This window comes from Meriones unguiculatus, chromosome 7, assembly GCF_030254825.1.
Source record: "Meriones unguiculatus strain TT.TT164.6M chromosome 7, Bangor_MerUng_6.1, whole genome shotgun sequence".
NCBI lineage: Eukaryota > Metazoa > Chordata > Mammalia > Rodentia > Muridae > Meriones > Meriones unguiculatus.
Window position 1 is genome coordinate 82038648 of NC_083355.1, and position 27323 is coordinate 82065970.

General features: G+C 39.5%; 1 protein-coding gene across 1 annotated transcript in view; it reads right to left on the minus strand.

Moving 5' to 3' along the window:
* Nucleotides 1–27323, minus strand: part of Kcnh5 (potassium voltage-gated channel subfamily H member 5) — a 302177-nt gene that overhangs the window by 70732 nt on the left and 204122 nt on the right. The window contains exon 9 of the mRNA XM_060387658.1: nucleotides 11407–11659. Coding sequence (XP_060243641.1) covers nucleotides 11407–11659 — 253 coding nt within the window. The remainder of the gene's footprint in view (nucleotides 1–11406; nucleotides 11660–27323) is intronic.

Genomic DNA, 27323 nt, shown 5'->3' on the forward strand with positions numbered 1-27323 from the left:
CCCAAGGATAATATACATCACTGGAAAGGAAGGTGGGAATAACCAAAGAAATGAGAGAAAGAAATAGGCATAGAAATGGAAGTTGGCTCAGTACATCCCAGATTCTTTGCAGCTGGGAAACGCTCAGAACATAGGAGCAGAGGGGCCAACCCTAACAAACACTTTAAAGTAGATGAAGAAGGCATACAAGTTATTAACAAGGTGTTCAGGTAACCATGTGGATCACATGATCAGCATAAAATAATCATAATAGGTACTTAATTCATTTTCAAAAATCCACTTGATTTTCAACACAATAAAAAAAAAATATATCCTTGCGGTTGATATCACTGTTTAATGACTCAACTGTTTGGTACCTACGTTGGCCAAGGAAATAACATTAGGAACCAAGTAGCCAAGTGGTCAAGATACACAGTATCATGATAACCTGGGGAGACGGAAATGTACATCCTAATACCACATCCTATTATAGAGAAGAAATCTTTATGTGACATTCTCCTTAAGCTAGCATCTCCAATTATGAGTATTTATCCTAACAGCATAATCAGAAGCGCTAAATTTACTTGTGAAAATGCTCGCAGAACCAATATTTATAATACTCCAATGAAGCGTGTGAGCTAAAGGTCAAGGGATAAATTACGAAACACTAGATAGCCACTTACTAACAAAGACTGTATGAACTGACATATGGAAATACTCACTTTACATAAAATTAAAAAATCAGAATATCAACGGATACACTCAGTACAATCACATTTTATGAGCCACACATTCCTACCCTATCACCCATGCATGTAAATAAAGCTTAAAAGCAAATGTACTAATATGGTCAATGCATGTTTTTGTTCAATGGACATGCATTGTTTTACAAAGATAAGATATTAAAAACAGTTCCAACAGCACAGTCTCTGGGGCTAAAAAGATAAGTTTTTAAGAGGGCTCTTTTGCTCCACTTCCACATTTTTTTTTAATCTCTATATGCTAACTTAGTCTATACTTTCTTTAGACTCTTACTCTTCCTTAAAAAGATGGGAAAAGGATTATATTTCTTTCAGATTCATTTCTATGACACTATCTCAAATTACCAATTATAATATCATCTCCGACTGTGATCAAATATCTGATTTTCAGGCACGAGACACTGTGGTACTAGCTAATGCATTTGACTCAATTTTTTTCAGTTCTAGGGATTTATAAAAATAGATTGGGACCATCACAGGTAATACACAGGGTGGTGTTATCCATCATAGCCTGACAATTTTTTAAAAAGTGCCATGCATTTGGCTAAGGCCGAGGATCTGGCTTGCTTCCATGTATGTGGACCTATCTGCATTGCCCCCGTGGCACGCCTGGGTTGGCTACCCAGAGGCTATTTAAGCTGTGGGCTGGCTTTCCCCGGGGTCCGAGGATTGTTCAATGTTCCTGAATAAACTGCATTGAAAAAAAAAAAAAAAAAAAAAACCTAGATGCAACTGAGAAAAAAAAAAAAAAAGAAAGCCATGGGAAATTTTCAAACTCCATTTCAGCTTCCAAAGTTGTTACCAAATTCAATTTTTTTTCCTCAATAAATTGTTAGAATAAAAAAAAAAAGTGCCATGCACGAAAGGCCAAAAGGAATCACAAAAATGTACATAACATACCAATGAATATGAATAAGTACTTAAATCAGTTCTTTGAAATAACATAATACTAGATCAAAAGCTGATTAAATAATTGGATGGATGAATCTAGAAATTCATTCCTCTTAAATTTCCCAAATGTATAGAGTATGAATTTTTTTAAAAGTATTCCCTTATAATATTCTGGGTTTCTTTAATGTCTGTTGTGATGTTTCCCTGTTCATTTCTGATTGATGTTTTGGGTCATCTATTTCTTTACTTTGGTTAGTAGGGCCAAGGACCTGCTTTCATTGGACCAGAAGGTGTCAGACGAGCCTCCAAGGGAAGGTAGTAAACAATTGTCCTGCCCACCTATGATGCCTATAAACTACAACAGGGACTATCGCATCACAATAATAACCCAAAGGGTGCAATATTGGCACCCATATCTTGGTAGCAACCAACAGCTCTGTGATTGGACTCATCGCCTCTTAAACAAGAGGTACTGGTATTAAAAACCTGGTCAACTACATAGAGGAAGTAAACTCATGGATTTTTAATAGAACTCACTTTACTGAATCATCACAATCCCTATCTGCTTCTGACAACAATAATCAAGCATACAGAATAAAACTAAAGCACCAAGACGAAAAATATTTTATCAAGAAATAAACTTTTTTAGAAAAAAAAGTTCTCATAATAGAGTCAAAGTTCATTGTGTAATTGTGCTATGACATATAATCCATTACACTATTTTTAACTTATAAATCAAAAACAAATTTAGATAAGAGATAAAAAGAACAAATTAATAAGAGAAAACGCATTACAATAATAAAAATAAAAGTTTAAGTAATAGGCTATTACTTTTTTCTTTCTGTCATTTCCTAACATTCTGTATAATGAATCTACATAACCTTTATTAAAAGAGCAAAAAATAGCAAACTAATTTATACACATATATACTGATAACACATTAAAAATTTAAAGCATATACAAATATCAAAATATCAGAGACCTACACCAAAATTAACAAATGTGGATTATTCTAATTCTATCATTAGACTAGCTAATAAATGTTTACTGTTTGTTAGTAGAGACTCAGGTATTTAAAGATACTCAATAAATGAATAGAATTTCCTCTTACAAAGCAGATGGTTGTTAAGTACATAGGCATTCAAATGTTAACTAGGCATTTTATTTTACCTCGTTGAAAGTTTAAAGTCTTAACCTATTTCTACTTTGAATTTTACAAATTGATCTTTTTCCCCCAAAAGCTAAGGATCAAACTCAGGGCCTCAGAGCTCTCCCATTGTACTTCATGATCACTCCAAAATCACTTATCATTTTGGAAACATGGGGGAAAATATCTACAATACAGAAAGAACAATTAAAAAAAAACACAATATTAACTCCTGACAAACTTTGTCTCCTACTTCCCCTTCAAAAACATTAGAGAAATATAACAAAACTAGCCAACATGGATAATTCTACTTCTTGCATCAAAGTTCTCACAACCCGATGCTAACCATTTCATGGCATAAAATTACCGAGTAAATGTGATCTATGAGCTGAACATTAGCTTGATCATTCACTTCAAATTATACTTGCTCCGTCCAAGTAAGTCATCTAACATATTGCTTCGATTCACAGCAATCTTTTATTACACTTCTGGGAAGGTGGTCATCATGCAAGTCAATGACTTATTTGCCAGCTGTGATAGAACCCATTAATGTCATTCTTCAAAGCACATTACAAACTTTATATATTCTGAAGAAAATTAAAAAAAAAATGTGGACATGGAAAACCTAGTAAACACACACTCTTCCTTCATGGCAAAGATTTTTACACACTTTCAGACAAAGAAACTCCTATTCCTATTCATAACTACAGAATTTCTGATGCGAGTTTTTAGGTCAATTCCTGCTGGGTGCAAGTCATCCCTGCTGTAAACATTTTGGCTCTTAAGAAACTAAACCCCCTTAAAGCCCTAAAATAGGAAGGAACCTCACACTTAACAGCAAAGCTGTTGTTTGGCCTATTTATATTTTCTCAGTTCTTTGCATCAAGCCCAATGAAGTACTGCACTGCTGAACCACAGGAAACTGGATTGGAAAATAGAAATTAATGCTTAATATTCACATTGTAAGAAACTGTAAAATGTGTCTTATAAAACGAAGCTAGATTTACAACATGATTAAAGGAGGAATACGGCTATAATCAGCTTGGGGATTGTGATGCGCTATGGGGCTAGTTTGACAGCCAGATTGGTTGCTTATTATTATTATTATTATTATTATTATTATTATTATCATGTAAACACATCATCTAGTAAGTGGATGACATGGATTTAAAAATGCATAAAGTTCATCAAAGTTATTCGTTGGTGAGTATAATTAAATTATCCAACAGGTCCTTTGAATTTTACTTGGGTAGTTTCTTAGCATGTTTAGAGTGTGGCCATGGTTCTATTCAATGAGTTTTCCCACCCGTATTTGATAAGAGTTTATTTCAGCTGATAGTTCCACATCACGATCCATCGCTGAGGGAAGTCAGGGCAAGGACTGAAACAGGGCAAGGATCTAGAGGCAGAGGCTGACACAAACGCTACAGAGGAATGCGGCTTACTGGCTTGCTCTTCGTGGATTGTTCACCCTCCTATCTTGTAGCACCAGGATGGCCAACTCATGGATGGCATCACCCATAGTGAACTGAGCCCTCCGATATACAACCTCAATGAAGAAAATGCACCACAGGCTTGCCCACAGGACAATTTAGTGGGAGCAAGTTCGCAGCTGAAGTTCTCTGTTTCAAAATGATGCTAACCTTTGCCAAGTTGACATAAAAGTAGCCAGCAAAGGAATATGTAGGAACTAAATATAACCATGATGAATCAAATTAATATGTATCTATTATCTCAGATAGTGAAAATGTGTTTTTGTTCATGGGCCAGGGGAATTACAAATCTACTTATTTAGCAAAAATCCCTAAAAATTACAGAATCCATTTAAGAGAAAATGCATTTAACCAAAACTTAGCACTACAGAACTTCTCCAAAGCATAAAGAAAAGTGAAAAAAGGAAAGAAAGGAACAAAGGAGATGCAACCAGCAAGAAAACAAGTGATAAAGTAGCCGTTGTCCACTTAACAATAAGAATGGTAAATGTAAATGGATGCAGCAATCCAATCAAAGACACTAAGGCAGCTAAATGTAATTAATATCCAGTTGTGGCTTGAGGTGACTATAACAACACAGCCCAATGAAAAGTGATGATAATGCATGCTGCCTATAGCTGATACATTTTATCTTTGAAGATATGTAAAAACAAAGTAAAAGTATGTATGAACATATTCAATGAGACAGTGATGGAAAGAGAACAAGGATACTGATATAAGATAGACTTCTAGAACACAGTGACCATCAGAGACAAAAAAGGTCATTGCTTAACGATAAAGGGACCAATCATGGAGAATAGATCACAGCTGTAAATACATGTGCTTGTGGGGCATATAAATATGTAAAACAAATATTTTTGACAGGAGGAAAAGAAGGAAACAATAATATATTTCCATTAGGAGATTTCAATACCTCACATTCAACAATGGTTTCATCAATAAAACAGAAAGTTAGCAAGGAAATACTGGACATGAGTGGTATTTACTTAATTTACTAGTCAGTTCATCACTATAAGCAATCGTGACAGTTGGCTCATAAACTTTATTACGAAGACATATTTATAACGGTGTTCATCTTTGAGTTTTTCAAATTTACATTTTCAAACGAATTTTGACTCCTTGTAAATTGTAAGCGCCATCACATAATATCTTTAAAAAGAAAGAAGTGTGAGAAGTATTAAAGCTAAAGGTTTTATGCATCCATTAGAATTCTAATTCTTTTTGCATGTGCTTATTCGTTTTTATTTTTAGTTTGCGTGTGTAAGCAGTTCAGCGAAGAGCATGTAGAGGAAGGGGAGGATACAAGCCTGGCTACCGAGGAAGGCAGAGAGCAGGAACTGAGCATCCTCATCACTGGGACATAGTTAATCCTCAACACTGGAAAGCCATGGTGGAAATCCCAAGCAGATGGACATGATGCCCTGGATTGATGGCAGAGTAGACAGAATTGGGATTTGAAGCTGGGAACAAACTGAGGGCAATGCCAGCTTTAAGCAAAAACCGTAACGGCAATAATAATAGTGACAGATAGTAAAGATAAGAGACCCAAAGGAGAAAGCTGGTAGATGCTCAGTAAAGTGCTTTCCTTACAAGCATGAGGACTTGAGTGTAATTTCAAGAACTCACCTAAAATAAATCTATGCATGGAGGCACACACCTTCCAGAGTAGAGGAAGTGCAGACAGGCATATACATGAGGCTCAGTGGCTAGCCAGCTTCACTTAGTTGGCAAGTTCAAGGCAGGTTAGAAAGACTGACTCGGAAACCAATACTCAAGGCTGTCCTCTGTCTTTCGTGCATATGTACACAGACACATACATGCGTATACACATACATGTGTACAACAGAGAGATAGAAATAGATGCATGCATGCGTGCACACATACATGTACACACATATACACATGAGCTACAATAATAATAATAATAATAATAATAAAACTTAGTTTAAAGAATGTTGTGGAAAGGGTTTGAAACTATCAAGAAGACAGTTGCTTTCATAGGTTAGGCGATATCTGCCACATGAGAGACTCTGAAGTAACACTCGGAGCCCTCGATAAAAGATGTGTCATGAACCCCAATTAACCGATTAAAATCAACATCATTTAAAATTCAGCAAGCATGTACTTCAAGAAAAGGAAGAGCAAATTTGTTGATACTACTGACATTTGTCTTCATAATATGCAGGTCAAAGCTATACGTTTGACACTTCATCTAAGGTAAGGGTATATGGAGAGAAAGCAAGGAAGAAAAATTAGTTCTAGGACTAAAGGGACCAAGCACTTGACTTCTAATAGGGTTCAGTGGAAAACAATAGCCACAGGTTCCAAGTTCTCAGAAGAGTAAAATATTATTCACTCACATCTCAGATATGATTTTCTTTTCAGAATAAAATTAACGTGCAGAATTTGAATTTTGAAAAGGATAATTTATGTTCTCTTTGAAAATGCACAAATGTTTACAAGACATGACTCTTCAAGAACCAATTCCAACTAAAGTAAAATCTTGATCCAGCAGATTTTCCTCATATTTCTACATTTCCCTTCCATCTTTCTTCTCTTATGCATCCTTCTCCCAACCTCACAATAGCATCTACCCCACCCCTCTCCTGAATCCTACATACATAGTCAAAGATCTTTGGGGAATTGAAATTTAAAGTTGAAAGCCGTAAGGCATAGATTTTCTTAGTTTAAGATTCTAACCCTATGATTCTAAGAATCAATAAAGACAAGTGAAAAGAAGAAATGTGAATAAAACAAAACCTGAGTCTTAGGAGCAAGGCCTATTGTTGGTAGCAAGCTACTATTTTAACAGTCTCTGAAAGGTGCAATATACTTGTCAAGACATTTAGAAGTAACCTGGCTATTTCAACCACACCAACAAGTCTATTCACATTAAGTAATTATAGACTAGGAAATAAAAAGTAAAAAGACATTAACGAATATAAAATATGTATGCATCATGAACTTAATTTGGAATTCTTTGTGTTTCATGCAAAGTGGGAAGGTCAAAGAAAAAATGCGTGGAGGTGTAAGAACTGAAAAGAGCTTCAAGTTGGAAAAAGACATCAACTGCAATTATATTCATATGCTCTATTTAGAAAAAAAGCACCCTGAAGCCATCCCACAGTGTGAAAACAAAGGTATTTATTGACTTCATTTTTTATCTTTGCTGTAATTAGTTACGCTTCAGAACGTACTTTTTAGAGTGCTTGGAACTTTCGACACACTAAAGAATCATGCCCTACCAAGAGACCACATCAAAGGCTGATCCCAAAGAGTAAGAATGTGCCTGTTTCTGGATCCAGAGACTTGAATTAATTTAAAAATTACCTCCCTTCTTTACTTTTCATCTGGAAAACAAGTCCATAGCAAGGAAGGAGGCTGCTGGAGAGATGATAGAGAACCTGCCAACTGACTTATCAAGCTATAAGGAAATGGGGAAGAAATGACAGAAGAGGGGAGAGAAAGAGGAGGTAGGGAGAGGGAAAGAGGAGAGGGGAAAGATAAGAGATGAGAGGAGAGAGGAAGAGAGGAGAGATGGAGGAAAGTGGAGGGGGAGAGAGGAAAGTGGAGGGGGAGAGAGGAAAGTAGAGAGGAGGAGTTAGAGAGGAAAGTGGAAAGGACAGGGGAGAAGGGGAGAGGGAGGGAAATAGAAAGGGAGAGAGAGGAGAAAGTGGAGTGGAGGGAAGAGGGAGGAGAGTGGAGGGAGAGAGAGGGAGGTAAGTGGATGGGAGAGGGAGGGAAGTGGAGGGGAGAAGAGAGAAGTAAGTGAAGGAGAGGGAAGAGAAGGGAAGTTGAGAGGAGGAAAGTAGAGGGAGAAAGAAGGAAGTTAAGGAGAGGAGAGGGGAGGAAAGTGGAGAGAAGGAGAGAAGGAAGGATATGAAGGAAAGAAAAGAGGGGAACGTGGAAGGGGAGAGAAGGAAGAAGGTGGAGGGCAGGGGAGGAGGGAAGTGAAAGATAAGGACAAAGAAGGCTACCTAAGATTACTTGCAACTTGGTGCTATTTAAAATTTCTTCCATCTTCCATAACTTCAAAATAAGCTAACAAAAAATGTTTTAAAGGAATGAAAAGAAACAATTCCGAAAGGAAGGGGCAGTGACTGCACGCCAAGCTTGATTGTTGAGTTAGCATCCACCAAGTCTGCCTCTCCTGAGGCATGTTCAAGTGTCTTAAATGTTACAAACTGAACTTTTATTGCCTCTTGGCTGAAGCAGTCTTTTAATGATCATGAGTGAGGTGTCCCAGAAGCAGAAAGACACACATGGTATAAACTCACTTATAAATGGGTATTAGACATATAATATAGGATAATCATACTAAAATCTGTACGACTAAGAAAGCTAATTAAGGACTCTGGTAAGATGTTCAATCTTACCAATTCAGAAAGGCAAATGAGATAGACATCAGAAGAAGGAGAAAACAGGAAACAGGACAGGAGCCTATCACAGAGGGCCTCCGAAAAACTCTACCCAGCAGGGTATCAAAACATATGCTGAGATGCATAGCCAAACTTTTTGCAGAGTGCAGGGAATCTTATGAAAGAAGGGGGAGATAGAAAGACCTGGAGGGAACAAGAGCTCCACAAGGAGAGCAACAGAACCAAAAAATCTGGGTTCTTTTATGAGACTGATACTCCAAACAAGGACCATGCATGGAGATAACTTAGAACCCCTGCACAGAAGTAGCCCATGGCAGCTCAGTGTCCAAGAGGGTTCCCCAATAATAGGAACAGGATCTGTCTCTGACATGAACTCATGGGCTGGCTCTTTGATCACCTCCATCTGAGGGGGGAGCAGCCTTACCAGTCCATAGAGGAAGACAATGCAGCCAGTCCTGATGAAATCTGATAGACTAGATTCAGATGGAAGGGGAGGAGGACCTCCCCTATCATTGGACTGGGGGAGGGATATAGGAGAAGAAGAGGGACAGAGGGTGGGATTGGGAGGGGAGGGAGCTACAGCTGGTATACAAAGTGAATGAACTGTAATTAATAAAAATAAAATGAAAAATTTAAAAAGGAGGGGAGATAGAGAGGTATCCACATAATTTTGACTCACTAATTTAGATATGAACAGAATCTCAATCCCAAGACTTGGGAGAAGAAAGAATTAAAGTGCACACTCAAAGAAATAAAGAGATGGTGAGACTAACCTGAACCCAGGGAGAGGCCTTGGATTCATATTTACAGTCTCATTGGGCAAAGCCAGCTGCCATTTCCTTTTCAAATGGAAGGAAAATGAATTTTGTCTCCCTGAGCGAATGACTCCGTTTTAACAGACCCAAGCCAGGGTCACTGTGCTCACAGCTTTCTCTGCCCCTTTTGAGGAGTTACCAAGGTACGGTGTGACAAAGATAATGAAGCCAAAAAAAAAAAAAAAAAATGGCTAGGAGTCTGCAGCACTCACCTAAATAGCATGCATTTGGTGTCTGTTTTCCCATCAGCCTTTTCTGTCAAGACCAGTAAGGAAAAGACGAACGCATGTGATCAGTGTTTCTTTTTTATCTTCCTCTTTAAGTAAACAAGTGTGGTCATAGTATGGACATGCTTCATTTTACCACAAAGGGCTGTTCCAGGGGTGTGCTGCTTACAGGAAAGCACATGCCTCCTTTATACCCCCCAACAAACAAGAGTGAAAGGAGGGCAGTATCAAGCACACCCAGGATGCTGATTCCCAGGTACTCTACTGTTTGCTTGCAAAAATATTTAAGGAAAAATAATTCCTACAAGAGACCTAACTGAAGCAATCATGTTATTTTTCAAACAATTAAAGAAAACTTTGAAGACAATGTAATTTCTTTCTTTCTTTCTTTTTCTTTTTTCTTTTTTTTTTTTTTTTTTTTCAGCCCAGGTCCATTTTCTACTGCTTATACAGAAACACCTTTCCTGTAAAAAGGTCATTTCTTCTCCAATCTAAATTCTGTCTTTTCTAAGAAAGTGTACTTTTTGAAATGAGGCTTTTCTTCTTTCTTTCTTTCTTTCACTTTTCTATTTCTTCCTTTTTTTTTGCATTGGATTCCACCTTAGTTTTCATTTTTGCCTTTACAGTTTTTAAAACCCATCAGTCAGTCTTTTTCTTAGGAGAATCAGTACAATCAAACTATGGTACACTGGCTTTGGTAGCAAAAAGAAAAAAAAATCCAATAGTTTAAAGATTGAACTCATTTTTCATGAGGCACAAGCCATGAAAAATGTGATCAAAATGAAGCCGACATCGTGCGATTCTAAGTTATTTCACCGGAGAGAAACACAAGGGGTGATGTTCATCTGACCTCCCATTTCTTCCTTTTTTATCTGTGTGGATTCTATGAACCTGCGGCCAGATTAGAGCAGAAAGTGATCTAGAAGTTCATGCACCAATTTTGCTTACCAAAATGTGCCTATTACCTTTATGGCCGTGTACGTTAAGTTGGTTCTTGTTGTCATTGTTATTGTTGTTTATTTTGTCAAGTTCACGTTCCGTCTCCTTCATGTCGTGCTGTTGGAAACCTTCCCTATTGAATGTCTGAACTGCAGAATAAATTTATTGTCAGCCAACTAATTTTCCTAGTTTGTGAAAATAGGTGGATGGAGCCAGCTTTCTAAACCCAAATTGAATTTCCTTCCATTGTGCTCACTCCTGTGGGTCTCAGTAGCCTGCTCAACACCATCACCTTCATACTTCACCCACCGTGACGAAACAGAACCAGAGAGCGGGATGATGTAACAGCGCTCAGCTGGGCACTGACTAGCTGGGCAAGCCTCCATACTTTCTCAGGCCTTGCCTGGTGCTTCTGTAAAGAAAAAGGCCGAACTGGATGGATCTGTTGCCCCGTGAGACCAAATCCCCGTATTACTAATCTGACAATGGCTCTAAAAGTAAATTCCCACTTACCAATGAGGGTGTGTCAAGTCCCTTAGGCTGTGGGCAGCTTTTGTCTACACAAATGTAATGCGACCCTAGGTCACCTGTTCACTGTGACTGAGAGTAATGTTCTCTGCTGAAACAGCAGCCGGTTTTTGCTGAAATTCATCATCTCATTAGTGACCCCATTTCTAAAGTCACCAAACAGAGGAGATTTCTGTTTAGAAGTTTGGGAAGCTAAAACTCCAGGTCTGAGACCCATTTGTCACCGTGTCAGGAAAGTTCACAGTACCTAAAATGGCCACCACCTCGTCATCCTGGATAACTTCCAAGGACCCTGACACCACAAAGCATAGGGCATCCACACTCTCTCCAGCGTGGTAAATCAGGTCCCCAGGGGCACAGTGAATGGTCTGGAACTCCACTGCCAAGGCACGCAGACATCCATCACTGGCCAATCGAAATGCGGGATGTTCATTAAAAACCTTCCGGTTCAGATGCACACAGATGTCAGCTCTCATGTCCTTGGGACAGATGGAGAGAACCTGGAAAGAGTGAAAAGTGAATAAGTGAGCAGGAAAGAAAAAGGGTCTAGTTCAGAAATTAAAAAAAAACAAAAGCCACACAACAAATATTTACTGACCACTATTATGTCTCCTAGACAAGGTGCCAAGGGCCTGGAAGGCAAAGTTAGACGCAGGCCTGTACTCAAAAAACCTGGGGTCTAGTGAGATGCACAGATGTCACATCACAACACAGCCCTTGTCACAGCCAGGGACCATTCAGTCAACACTTGCGGAACGTTTCCCTATTACAATAGTCGTTTTTGAGTGACAGTTGGGGAGAATCTTGGGCAAAAAAGTTATAGTCATGCCTGAAAACATATGCATGCAAGTAACATTATATAGACTGTGCAGATTGAAATTACTTATTTAGGAATACATGTGTGCCTATATATATGCGCATCTGTACACATATCATATATATATCATATATGTATATGACATATTTATCAACAGTTATAGAAAGTGAGGCCAGGAAATTGGGAGAGAGTAGTGGGTGACATGAAAGGGTTTGAAGAGCTGGAGGGACAAATGGTGAAATTATACTGTAATCCCAAGACCTGAATTTTAAAAATAAGTAAATAAAAATAAAAACTAAAGTTGATATCCTTAAAGCCAATTAGCATGAAATATTTGCATTCGTATCAATCCAACCAATGTTTCAAAATTATTTTATAACTACACAAGAATGAATAATATTATGCTAGTACAGACAGGAAGTAGATAGGTATTAGCTGACCATAAGAAAATTAAATCAGCACAAGCAGTGCAGCAACTCGACATTCTGTAAGCTCATGTAAGCCCACTCTTACTATTTCTCCAGTCTGAAAGATTTTCCTCTATAAATTAATGAATGCCCGGGCAGAGAAAAGAGTCTGCATAAGCCCTCTCTGAGGCAAAGGTAACTGGACATATCTCTAAGCAGGACAGACAGTCTTGTGATGCAATTTCATTACAGGTTGACTGGGTTGGGTGCTGGGAAGGGGAGCAAAATTCAAGCTCAAGGTTCCCCTTAGGAGTGATGAATGGCAGAGCATGCTGGGAAAGCAAGGTGTAGGGAGCTTTCATTAACTGTAGGTTTCATAGTAGCATTTAAAAACCTCTGTTACAGTGGATATTATGATCCTGTTTTAGATTTTGTTTTTACTCTTTTACAGATTCATCCACTCAGTTCATGGCTTTTAGTTGTTTTCATTCCCTCCTTTTCTTGCTGAAATCCTTCTTCTGTGCAACAAGTCCCCCAACTTTCAGGTTAGGGTGCAATGAGTGTTGGAGGGTTGCCTGTCTGAGTACGGGAGGGAGGGTGTGGACTGGAGCCTGTGCAGCTTATCAGTGTCTACAACACTGAAGAAAATGGCATCCCTTCACCACCTCGAGGATTAACTGTCAATGGTATCTCAGCGAGAGGCGGGGCTATCATATCTAAGCAAAGAATCAAAGAAGGCAGGCTGCCCACCTTGAAGATACATGTGAAGGCTCTTTCCCTCTACCCCCTTGATAAGCCAATTTTAATACAATATTATTTGGTGGGATTTCTTTCAATCTTCCAAAGATAAAGCTAAGTTGCTTTTCCCATTCAACTACAATGAATAATAGTTAATGTAGAATAGTTCTCTTTCTTTTCTTAATTATGCTCTAGCTGTAGATAGATCCCTGCCCTCCCCCAATGCTGGAAATAACCCGATGTGTCTTTTTATTTGTGTCTTACCATAAATGTAACACTGGTTGCTTCTCTGCAGGGTTGATCCATCATCACACAATGCAATTAATTATGCTTCCTGGATTCTTTCTCTTTATGTTTCCTGAGTCTACATTTTATTTCACATCACAATCATCTCCAAGGGATTTATTTTGATAATCTTCCAAATTCCTACAGAACACAGCCATAGACTCATCCGCCTTTCTGAAATGTCTCCTCTTTGAAGAAAGGAATGCCCTAATGGAGCTTAAAAAGCAGATGGTGCTTCCCCCACGATAGCAATTTCCAATGATGCTAATCAATGTATCAGCCTTTAGTGAGTTTAGATAAGAGTGATCGTTCCACAGGCACTTACTCAGTTTCTACTATGTGTCACTGTGTTAAATCCCTGGACATGTATACACAGGCATTATCTTTGCTGTAGTGGAGCTAACAGTGGGTTCTGAAGACAGACATGAAGAGACAGTCACAACGTAGCGCAAAACTGTAATGGCAGGGACACAAGGGCACAAGCTACCTATGAGTACAGCATGAGGTCATAAGGCTGGGCTCAGGAGGACATAGCCCCAGGTTCAGCTAGATCGTTTACTAGTTTTATGGTCTAGAGCTTTTGCTTAATCTCCCCAGTCTTCATCTATGAGATAAGGACATTGATCACTGGCATCCTATGTTCATGGTAAGAATTTAAGTTATCCTGTATAGCCAACATGTAGCCGGAGCTGAAGAAAATGCTGGGCTTTATTACCATCATTAAGCACACATATTCCTCTAGTTTGTTTTACCCTCTGCAAAGTCCATTTTCTCAACCCCTGTGTGAAGTCTATGTTGTTCGATAAATTCCCAAAGAGAATTAAGAAAGTACTTTAATATAAATCTGAGCATACTTCAGAGACGGGCTAAGGTTAATGTTTTTGCAGGTTGAAAGCATATAATGTTTTTAAATGCATATATAAATATTTCATCAAACAGCACAGGGGAAAAATGAATTTGTCTGTTTTTGTCCATTTACCATATAGGGTTTTTAATTCATTTTGGAAACAGCGGGGTTTTGTTTTGTTTTGGTTTGCTTTTGGTTTTTTAAATTCCTGATGCTGGGGCTGAAATTCAGGGTCTTCTTGTTTTAATGATTTTTTTTTCTGCTTCCTCCTTTTTTATTTAGAATGCATTGTGTTATATATTTCATCAATTTTTTTAATTTTATTAATTACACTTTATTCACTTTGTATCCTCCCATAAGCCCCTCCCTCCTCCCTTCCTGGTCCTACCCTCCCCCTTCACTCATACCCCTCCCCAAGATTTTTATTTTTATTTTTTATGTGTGTTTGTGTTTTGCCTACATGTGTCTATCTGTGGAAGGGCATCAGATCCCATGGAACTGGAATCATACAGAGTTGTTAGCTAATATTTGGGTGCTGGGAATTGAACCCAGGTCCTCTGGAAGAGCGTCCAGTGCTCTTAATTGCTGATCCATCTCTCTAGCCCTGGAAACAGTCATTTTATGCCATTTTAGTTATTTCTCCGAAGACTCATATTGCAATTGGAATCTTCAAATATTTAGAGTAATCTGTGTTTACTAAAACATGACTGCCGTTGCATTTTAAGCACGCCTCTTCTGTTTCTTTCACATTTTGATACTCTCACTACATCTTTTCTTTAGATTATAGTCATCTATTATGTTTATTTGTCTTGCTTTTAGTTTTCAAACCAGATTTTGCACACACACACACACACACACACACACACACACACACACACACGGCTAACCTTGAATTTACTGTGTAGTCCAGACTGGCCTCAAACTCATGGCAATCCTCCTGCCTCAGACTTCCACATGTTTGGATCACAGGCGTGTGCACTTGCACACTCTACTTTCACTGATTTCATTGATTGATTGCGTATACAGACAGCTGCCACAGAGCTATGCCTGAAGACGAGCTCCCTCTCTGAGGCCTTAGACAAACCATCTTCCTGGCATGCTGTCAGAATTATAAATATAACATTATTTATCCCGGGAACTGATGACATTCACAACTTTCTTAGGCAAGAGAAATGTAGTTTTAAGCGACAGAATAAAAATATCATTGAAGGTAACTCTCTCACAGAGTACAGTGGCTCTAATTGCAGGGTATTTTGCCATGACAGTCACATCCATTTCTGCCCCCCTTGGTAGATTCTCTAATGGTCTCTCACAATCACCAGCAAATAAAATTATACTGCAGTGAGGAAGATTCAGGGTAAGAGTGACTTCTGTTTATCTCCAGTGTGTATTATGTCTTCCTTCATCGTGTTAGCATATCAATAAATTAGCTTCTTAATTAAAAGAAGCCATAAATTTTCCCTTGGAAGGGCGATGAACTATTTAAGGAATCGTTTCTCATAACACTTCAAACCGACTCTGAAAAACAGGTGAATGCCATCCTCTGAACTCTAAAATGCTTTTGTATTATTTATGACATCCATTAAAACCAAGGTCAAGTCGTACAGTAGCAGACATCTCTTGGGATCAGAGGGGCAAATCTCAACACTGGCTACAGAACTCTTAGTAAAATAAATATGACCATGTTATCTCTGCTTTCTTAAAGATCATCCATGGCTTGCTTCCGCACATGGTAAAGGCAAAGTTCTGACCAGGCTTCCAGGGCTTTGGTAGGACCTTTCACTGTTTCCCTGCAAGCAGGCACATTTCAGCCACCCGTTTCTCCTCGCTCTGAAACTCCCAAGGCACCTGGCAATGCTTCACATGTCTTTCCTTCTTGATTGGCAGGTCCGTTGTCAAATCCTTTGCCTCATCATCTCAGATCCATTTCTCTCTCTCAAACGCAATTCTATACAGTTCTATCACAGAATTTAGGATCGTAGAGAAAGCAAAATTAAGAATAAGAGCTCTTGTCATTTGTTTGTGTTTTTGTTGTTAACGGCAAAGAAAAAGAAAAGAACTTGGCAGAGGTTTCAAACATTTATTTTTCAACTTTGAATTAATTTTTTAGTGTTTTTTTCTAATGAACCCTTAAGTTATACTTAATATTATATATATATATATTATATATACATATTTGTTTTTTCAAAAACCAGCTTTGACTGGAAGAAGTTTCTAAGGACTAAGACTCTCTCTCACACACATTCAGTTGTTCATTTAACCATAAATTTTGAGCACTGGCTAAGTGTCCAACGCTACACAAGTCCTCAATGTCTAGAAGAAAAACTGTCACAATGCCTATTCCCTGGAGCTTACAACTGGGCGCAGTTGAAAAATCACCATTTCTGATCCAATGCCCCATTTACAGGTAAGATGAATGCTTTCCCTAAAAGCTATGTGATTGGCAGAGGTCATTCTCAACAAATAACTAGCAAAGCAAACAACAACAAAAGAAAAAAAAAAAGCACAACTCTTTAGTTCAGCCATGAAGTCATGCTTCCAAGTGGAGATGAATCGGAAATAAAGTGATACTGCTGTGCCATCTGGTACTCTCTGGCTCTATGTATACTACAAGAACACACATACTGATTTCTAAAAATAATTGAAGGTTCAGTTAATCAAAACTAAACTCTAACAGAAAAGCACTAGTTCCCCACTTTACCGCTGGGCAGTCAACCCTTTGTTAGAAATTTGTTCTTATTTCTATTGCGCATAGCTCACAAAAATGCACCTCACACTTCAACATGTCGGTAATGGCACAAAAGCATGCTGATAGGTCCCGTATGCCATCAAGGTTTACTAAGTGGAAGTCATCTCTTACCGGAAATTCAAGCAGCCACCCATGGATGAAAAGGCCTGAGCTAGATATTTAGTGAGTGCTTGATAAATATTCCTTGCCTTGGCTCCCTCCCTCTACCACATTCATCCATTATGGTGTTAGTAACTGGGAAACCTTGGAAAAGGAGGTCTAAATATATTGACACAGGAGCCGTCTCTTACTCAGTATTTCAGAGTACTTAAAGCCATACTCTAACATTTACTCTACGCGGTATGAGTAATCAAAGCCATTAAAGAAATTAAACTTTTCCATGATTTATACTTATTTATGCTGCCATTTTCATAAAACTTGAATCTCTAAAGTTTTATCTCCGACTCTTCATTCTTCAAAATCATATAATCAATATTTTAACTCAGGTGATACTTATTTTTAAAAGCAACAACAGAGTTCATTAAGAAGAAAAGGTCTTAGTATAGATTTAAGCATTGACATTAAGGAAGACAAAGAGAGGCTCAAGAGACGGCTCAGCAGTTAGGCACACGTATTGCTCACGCATACACACACACACACACACACACACATGCATGTACACACAATAAACACATGTAACAAAAAATTTCAACACTAGAAAAAAGAAAGATGGGTAGAGATATATGTAAGAGAAGCAGAGTACTACCTGCCTTCATGAGGGAGGGTGGTATGGACTGCTTGCTTGAAAACATACTTTCAGTCACTGCAGACTGTTTCCAAATAGTTGCCGTGAACTTAAGCCTTACGTTGTAATTAGAGAGCAGGCTTCCCGTTTTCTTTTCCGTAAGTCAGCAGCCACCAATACCCTGCCTGTATCAGATTATCAAAATACGGGCTTTAGAAAGCCAGTGTGTAAAACACAAAAACACCTTTAAGGCCCTTTCCAAATTGCTTCTCAGCAAAAGCGTACCAAGTCACTCCACCCTGCTGTGTGTGAGAGAATTGTATGTTTTCTTAATACTCTGAAACTTAAATCTCCCAGATAAGTGTGGAGACAGAAAGGCAATTTCACCTGAAAGAAAAGCAGAATTGCACAGTGTAGGGAGCAGAAGCAGGGCAAGCTTCAGCCTTAGCGGAGTCCTTCCTGTCTTTACTCCTAGCCCACTGCTCATAGGCTGACCGCCATTGGGCGTACTGAAAACACATCTCCAGTGGATAAGTAGAGATGAGGTCACAAGGCAGAGAATGGAACAGGGCCTCATCCTAAGGTCTCCGATTGCTATGAGATACATAGTTCTTCTGATTATCTACAAAATCCTGCATCAGGAATAATATATAATGTTAGAGCTTTTAATAATAGTGGACGCATAAAAAAATGACCTCCCTTTTTTTCCCCCTAGGATATGCAAAGGATGTAAATACACTAATGACATGCTGATAGGCTTCAGCCATCACTGACACTATTTAAAATCCTTTCTTGCTTTCACACAGTTCAGTCATGCACTGCTAATTAATCTCTCCTCAGGAGGCCTGGAGAATTGATATTAAGTCAGAGAAATCAGTAGAGGGAGTCAGGCAAGTGACATTTACACATAAAACATTTTTTATCCTCCTTCTTAGAAATAAGGAGCCCCGAGACTGGGAAAAACTGGTGTGCTTCACAGATATGCTGCCCTCATTCATTTAAGGGAAAGGAAGTTCACGGGGAGGAGTGAGGGAAGAGAGAGAGAGAGAGAGAGAGAATAGGGAAGGAGGGAGGGAGGGAAGGAGGGAGGGAGGGAAGGAGGGAAGGAGGAAGGGAGGGAGGGAAGGAAGGAGGGAGGGAGGGAAGGAGGGAAGGAGGAAGGGAGGGAGGGAAGGAAAGAGGGAGGGAGGGAGGGAGGGAAGGAGGGAGGGAGGGAAGGAGGGAGGGAGGGAGGGAGGGAGGGAAGGAGGGAGGGAGGGAGGGAGGGAAGGAAAGAGGGAGGGAGGGAGGGAGGGAAGGAGGGAGGGAGGGAAGGAGGGAGGGAGGGAGGGAGGGAGGGAAGGAGGGAGGGAGGGAGGGAGGGAGGGAGGGAGGAAGGGAGGGAAGGAGGGAGGGAGGGAAGGAGGGAGGGAGGGAGGGAGGGAGGAAGGGAGGGAAGGAGGGAGGGAGGGAAGGAGGGCAGTCATGCAGAACAGCAGAAGCTGGGCTTGATGTTCATTTGCCAGTCTCCAGGGTGTCAGACCTCCAAGGAATTACGCTGGGAACAAAGTAATGACATGACACTAAGGCAAATTAACTTCCCTTATTTAAAAGCAAAAGGTCATTTTTATCGACTTAAGACTGTTATAACCAGTGAAGAATTAGAAGTTAAAGCCCACTTCTTTCACTTCGGAGATTAATTTCCTGAGAGCAGGCCCCAATACTGAAGTGAGGCTCTTATTATAAACACAGAGAGACCATCCTATGAGGTCTCCGGGACCTTGCTTTCAGATTGACCTAAGTAACACATGGGGAAAAGAGCAATTGCTGTCATTAGTGTTCAAATCACCAAAGCTTCCAATGACTGCAAGTAGTAACTTTCTAAATTAGGACTCAGATAAAATGCAGGCTACGCTGGGACTAGTAAATGGAGCAGTAGGAGCAGCACTGGTTGCTGAGCCTGAGGACTTGTCTGCATGCCTGAGTCTGATCTCTAGAATATATAGAACTATGCTGTGACCATCACATGAGATGTGACCATCTCATACAAACCTAGTTAATAATATAATTGTTCTGATATAAATCTCACATGTCATTTTTTATACTGAATTTTGACTAAATACAAGGGTATCAAAGCAGATGCTGAAAGTCATAGCCAAACTTTGGGCAGAGTGCAGGGAATCTTATGGAAGAAGGGGGAGATAGAAAGACCTGGATGGGACAGGAGCCTCATAAGGAGACCAACAGAGCTAACAAAATTGTGCCCAGGGGACCCTGCAGAGACCTATACTCCAACCAAGGACCATGCATGGAGAGGACATAGACCCCCCTGCCCAGATGTAGCCCATGGGCACCTCAGTCTCCATGTGGGTTCCCAAGTAAAGGGAGCAGGGGCAGTCACTGACATGAACTCTGTTGCCTGCTCTTTGATCACCTCCTCCTGGTAAAATGGCCTTACTAGGTCACAGAAAAAGAGGATCCAGACAGCGCTGATGAGACCTGATAGGCTAGGGTCAGATAGTAAGGCAGGAGGACCTCCCCTATCTGTGGACCAGGGGAGGGACATGGGGGGGATGAGGGAAGAAGGATGGGACCAAGATGAGATGAGGGAGGAGGCTACAACAGGGATACAGAGTGAATAAATTGTAATTAATATAATAGTAATAATAAAATAATAATGATAAAAATAGCTTTGCAATCATAAAGCCTATCTCCACTATGTGTAATGGGAATGGTTTTCCTTAAATACACAGTAATTTCCATTACTAATGTTTTAATTAGGATTTCATCAATGTCATTAATAAGGTATGAAAATCAGCACTGAACTCTGATAGTTACTGGATTATTGGCTTAGTACTATATGTGGCGTCATGGTGACCAATTGGCATAATATTTTTGGAACCAAACTTTTCTTCTATGCAAAATCCTATCTAGTAATATAGTAGAAATAAACCATTTTTAAAGTTTAAGAAATTCTTTTGAATTGATTTGTAGTCTTCAACATCGTAAATACTAAACTATCATCTTTTGGAATCAGCATTGTGACACTATAAAGGTGCTTTGAGAAAAAAGCCTGGCTTGAATTTTAGCTCATGCAATATTTATACTGAAATGTGTCACCAGTGCCTTCTTGGCTGAGAAACTAGACATGTCAATAACACCATCTTTTTGCTCAGAAATCAAACTTGTCACAATTTCATCTCCCAGAAAATAGCCATGAGTACTAGAATAAGTAAGAGCCCTCCATGAGGAGAAGCTGTCACCAATGTGCAGGATTTACATGTGACAGAGACCCTCAGATGCCTCTTAAAGCCTCAAAGAATTCAACTGAAGTCCCAAATCCTGTAAACATAATCTCCTTTCTGCCATGGCTGATCAAACACAGGAGATGAATAGACAGGCTGCTACAGGTGACATGTTGACTATAAGGAAAAACAATGGATGACAGCCATGTACCAAAGAAGCATTCAAAACGCTGCAATATCACAATCAACTTATGGTAATGAAAAGAATCGTAGTACCATTCCCAGTGGAGCCGAAGAAGATAAAATCCTTAGATATAAATCTAGCTAAACATGGATCCATATTCTTACAATGATGAAGTGCTAATGATAGAAAATCAAAGAATGTCTAAAATAATAAAGACTTACCACATCAACAAACCAGGAGATGGCGCATACTAAACACTGATTCTCTAAGCCAATCTGCAAATTGCTAAAATTTTCACCGAGATCCCATGAAGTCTGTTTGCAAGCATAGCAAGTTTATTCTAAGATCCATATGTTAAGGTATAAAATCTAGAAGACCTAAGACCCTTGGGAGTTGGGGCAGAGGAAGGGGAATGACTAGTCAATGTTGCAAATCACAACAGTGATTAAGAAAGTAGAATGAAGCTGGATTGGAACACACCTTTAACTCCACCACTCAAGGAGGAAAAGGCAGGCGGATCTCTGTGAGTTCAAGGACAGCCTGGTCTACAAAGTGAGTACAGGGCAGCCAAGACTACACAGAGAAACCCTATCTTGATAAAACCAACATATAAAGGAAGTATAGTGTTAGCAGAGGAACACAGGTTAACAAAAGAAAACAAAAAACATGGAGAAAAATATGTTCATTTCTTTACAAAGCTTCAAATGCAGCTCAGTGAAGGACAGATAATTGTTCAACAAATAGAAATGGAGAAATTAGAGATTATTGAACCTCCCTTCAAAAAGCTAAAATCCCATGTTGAACCTCACATCTCAAGAATGCTAATTTAAAGTAAATAAGGAGAGGAAGACCTCCCCTATCAGTGGACTTGGGGAGGGGCATGTGTGAAGAAGGGGGAGGGAGGGAAGGATTGGGAAGGGAGGAGGGAGCGGGGCCACGGGGGGGGGGATACAAAGTGAATAAAGTGTAATCAATTAAAATTTAAATTAAGAAATGGAAAGAAAAAATCAAGTAAATAAGGACTTAAGAATAAAATTCAAAACTGAACTAAAAACTTTGGGGGGAGGGGAACATAGCAGAATATATTCTGAACCTAAGTCCAAAGAGAGCTTTTTCTTTTTTTGTTGTTGTTTAATGTCCCTCCACAAAATAAGCTTTTGTGCTGTGAAAATATGTTGTAAAAGATTGAAAAGACAAATTACAGGCCGGGAAACATATTCGCCAAGGGACTGGTACCTAAAATGCTTAAGGACACTCAAAAATTTATTAAGAATCCAGTTATAAAGTGCCCAAAACACAAGGACAGATATTTCACTGGAAAGAATATATAAACAAACAAACAAGAACATATGCTCAATATAATTAGCCATTAGGGAAATATGGATGAAACACATTCTTCTACTGCTCATCTAGACAGAAAAATATTGATTTCCTAAGTGATTATCAAAGGAAGTATGTCCCATATACTGCCAGAGGATATACAGAATGACACAGCCACTTTGATAAAGAGCTTATCAGCTTCTTATAAAAATAAATGTGAACTTACCACATGACACTGTGGTTACAGTGTTGAGCATTTACCCCAAAAGAAAGAAATAATTGTTTTATACAGTGTAACTACACATGAATGTTTATATATACACTTTGTTGTAATAGCTCTAAATAGGAAGCAACACAAACTCCTGTCAGTTAATGACCACCTGAAATGTAGTGAATCTATATCATGGGACTGTGCTTAAAAATATGAAGGAGCAAAGCATTGCCATACGCAACAGCTTGAATAGAACTGGAGAGAATTTTGGGTGATGATCCAGAAAGTAACTTCAAAAGCTCATGGGATTCCATGTAGAGAGCACTGTTGGAATTTCAGAGTTAAAGAGAGACTAGAAGAGGAATAATGAAGGGAGGTCATCATAAAATAGATGGCCCTTAATAAGGTTAATATATAGAGGAATTTTATTTCAGAACATGGCTGCTCTGAAAAGAGATCACATCCCAAGACCTTCAGGTTTATGAGATCTGGCGGGAATGTATACACACCTTTAATCCCAGGAGACAGTCTAGCAGATCTCTGAGTTTAAGGCCAGCCTGGTATAGAAGAAGTTAAAGGTTAAAAAAAATGTTTAAATCCAAGTATGGTGGGACATGCTTTTAATCCCAGCACTCAGGAGACAGAGGCATGCAGATCTCTGAGCTCTAGCAACTTTAGTTGAGTTAGTGAGAAGGGAAACAGTGAATGGAGTTGAGTTCCTGGCAGGTCATTCAGACACAAACTTTTACCAGGAGAGTTTTGCAGAGAAGGAGATTGAAGAGAGAACAAGCTAGACATAGGTAAAGACAGAACAAGCCAGAGAAAAAGAAGGAACCAGACGTTTAGAACAGAATGCTAGAGTTAGTTTGAGGCCAAGCAGAAGAATTCAGTCAGAGTTGGAGAGAGAAGCCAGTTTGAATCAGTCAGCTAGGAGAGGAGTTTGAGCCAGAACAGCTGAGTTGAACCAGCCAACTAGAGTTCAGAAAGAGCTGGAAAGGGTGAGCTTATTCGGCAGTAAGTCTCAGAAGCTCAAAACATTCTAGGCTTAGATTAGATTGTACAAAGGCTAGAAGCTTCCAGGACCAGGAGGCAGTAAGCCTCCAAGATAACAAGTACATTGGGTGAATAAAAGTTATATCAACACTAGTGACATATTAATGTTGATTTCCTAGTTATGCAAGATGGTGTCATGTGGAGAAACTGAGTGAACAGTATAGAGAACTCCTCCATTTGTATCTGAGGACTCTATGAATCGCAAAATAGGAAGACAGAAAAGATAAAATTCTCATATTCGGGCTTTTGTAGGAAGTAATACGTAGCTTCTCAAATGTCTGGAGTCTCTGGTAAGCCAAGATCAACAGGCAGGCAACACACATGGAGCCTCTGACACATTTTTAAGAGTCCTAACTTTATTTTGGTTTGTTTTCTTTTGTTTAACCTAATGATCTCCGTTTCAGACTATTTTCTTTTTATTTTTTTTAATTTACATATTCACTTTACATCACCAATCATAACCCCTTCTCATTCTCTCCTCTCAGTCCTACCTTGTCACTCGGTTTCACCTTCTCCTCAGAAATGAGAAGCCCCCCCCCACACACACACACACCAGACTCTGCCTACAAGATGTGCAGAGATACAGATAGAGCAGAGACTGAGGGAATGTCCAACCAAGCCCTGGCCATGGGAACCACCCCATGGGAGAGAGCTAACCCCTGGTACCATTAAGAATACTCTACTACAGACAGGAGCCTAGCATAACCATCCTCTGAACCAGCAGCTGATCCAATCTGATGCTGAGAATCCTAACTTTATATAAAGACAGATATCCGTGAGAGCACTCCAGTAGGAGGGCCCAGCCTCTGAAACTGCAGCCCAAGGTAAATCTGTCTACTTTGTAAGATTTCTTTCAGGCATTTTGCTTAGCTCAAGTCATCAGCAACAGCAAGCTGGCTAACATACTGTGAAAGGTGAATCAAGAAGAGAAAAGAACTCCTCCCTTGTCTAGGTCCACGGAGATTTTTTTTTTAAGTGTACCCTAAGCAGCTTTGTCATTTCTTTTTCATCAGCTCAGAGATATACTTATTCATTCACTCACTGATTCCCTTGGGTGAATATTCATTTGAATAAATTATCCAACAAATGGATAACTCATTTGTTGGACACCCATGGATACTGGAAATACATCATAGCTTTCAGAAAATAAATAGATGATCATGGCATTCAGAAGTTTCTCAAGTACTGGCTGATACAGACATGTCGACAAAAACAAACAACAACAACAACAAAAAAACCCTATGCTATAGTGAGATAAGTGCCTCATTCTAGAAGGTCCGAAGGATTGGGGGACTTGAATGAAAACTTTACTAGGATAACCAGCAGCCTTGTATCTACACTAAGATCACATGATTTAATGTTTGTGTCATAGCAAACCAAACTTACTGTTCCCAAAGTTGAGATTCACGCTCAGTGAGTAGTCTCCAGAACATGCGCACTCCAACGAGTCTCTCCTCTCATGTTTTGTCTGTTCCTCACCATCTACTTCAGAACAAATGCAGTGATTTTCTGCGCTTAGCTTTCCCTTTCTCAAATGCTTTCCTGCCTCACTGACTAAGTTAGAAAAGACTACATTTCCTTGATATCAGATACAGACTGTCATGTGCCAATTTATTAGAACATTCACAGATGGATGAATAGTGTAATCACTGTGGAATTAAATATTTGTGAATGTTTAATAGTGAAACTCGCTCACAGTGTCTATTAACAGGAATTTATTAATGTTTTTAAAGATCTCCAAGGCGTTGGCTGCCAGCCCTCTCCTACTGGGTAGGTTCCCGCCTCATCTCATCACTCTTTGAATGTGTCAATTTCTGCTATCATTGTGTGCATTTGGATTGTTCTCTACCCATTACAATATTTACAAAAACTCCATCTCTATAGATAATGTCAATCCACTTCTGCTGAAGGGTCTTGCTTTAAAATAATATAGCTTAAAATAAAACACGCATTGGTGTCTAGGTTCTTCACCTTCCCATTTGACAACAGGACTACTTCATGCATTAACCCCCTCTTTAGTCTTCCTGCTCTAACGATAAGTCACAACCAAAGACTTCCTCTCATCGTCAGAAGATAGGAAACGTCCAACCAGACAAGCTACCTTACAGCAGACTAATCTTTCCACTGAGGACAGCTACAGAGCTTGATAACAAATGGGGGAAAAGACATTTGAATCCATCAGACAGATAACAAAGATCTCAGGAGCCAAGAAATAGCAGAACAGAGAAAACATCATCAAGGTGAGTCTCAGACTCATTTTATATTTCCCTTACAGAATACATATGCTAACTTATTAACGACGCAGGCAGAGAGAAGAAATTTGCAGCAGTGCAGAGTAGCTAGCCAGACAGCCAACCCCTAGGATCCTAAGATCAGGAAGAGACATGCGAGAGCCTAAGCGCTCTTTGCCAGAGTCATTGGCCGGTTCTTACGCAGGACAGACCAAAGGGTGCAAAGCTCCACACAGTTTGTGAAAATTTTCCTCACTGAGAAAACAGTGTGCATCCCAAGACCTACAAAGCATGAGCGGCATTAGTAAACAGCATCTAGCCAAGACTCCAGCACTAAGAGCAAACGGTGATGCTTTAGATCTTCCAAAACATTTGATGTATATTTAGCTACCTCAGTCTCAGATGACCTCAGACTGGGTGGCTTCTGCCCTTGCTGACTTCCAGAAAGCAAAGAAAAATCTTTCTGAAAAAAATTTAACATTAGCTATAGGCACTTCCATTTTTTTTTCTTTTTATCCAGCGATTAATAAAAAGTTAACAGACAGCCAGGCATGGTGGTGTGCAGATCTCTGTGAGTTTCTCGCCATCCTGGTCTATAAAGTGAGCCCAGGGCAGCCAAAGCTACACAGAGAAACCCTGTCTTGAAAAAACAAACAAACAAACAAACAAAAAAGTTATCAGGCAAACAAAATGAAATGACAGCAAACCAAGCAGATCCTTAGGTGATCTACATATTGTATTTCTCAGACATTACTTTTCAGTAGAGAGGCTGTAGATTTCTAGAATGACCTGTAGATATTGCCCTGTCATAGTTCTACCATTTATTTATTTGTTATTTAATCACTGTACAGCCTGATTGCAACCCTCCCTTCTCTCCTACCAGTCCTGCTCTTATCCCCTCTTCTCTGAAAAGGTGCCAACCCACCTTTGCACATCAAGTTGCAGCTAAGTGCATCCTCTCCCACTGAGGGCGGACAAGGCAACCGAGCTAGGGGAAAGGATCCAACAGCAGGCAACAGAGTCAGATTGCTTTGGGTGTATGGTTATCTTTATGGTTGTATGTGAATTTTAGGATCTTTATTATATCTCTTTAAAAATACTATGGTATATAACATTTGAGTTTTATAGTCCAGAATTTATTATTATGGTGCAAAGAAAAATCTAACTATATTTCTTCGCATATGCGGAACCCGCAGACATATGCTCCAGCGCCAGGCGGTTTCTGGCAGAGAGATCTGGGCCCGGGATCTGGGATTGAAGACATTCAACCCAACTCTTTCCTGAACTACCCTGGGACCAGCCACCATAAGCCTTCCCTGTTGGAGGGGAAGGTCAGAGAGGCAGCACACAGTGCAGGTGGACACCGAGTCCTGC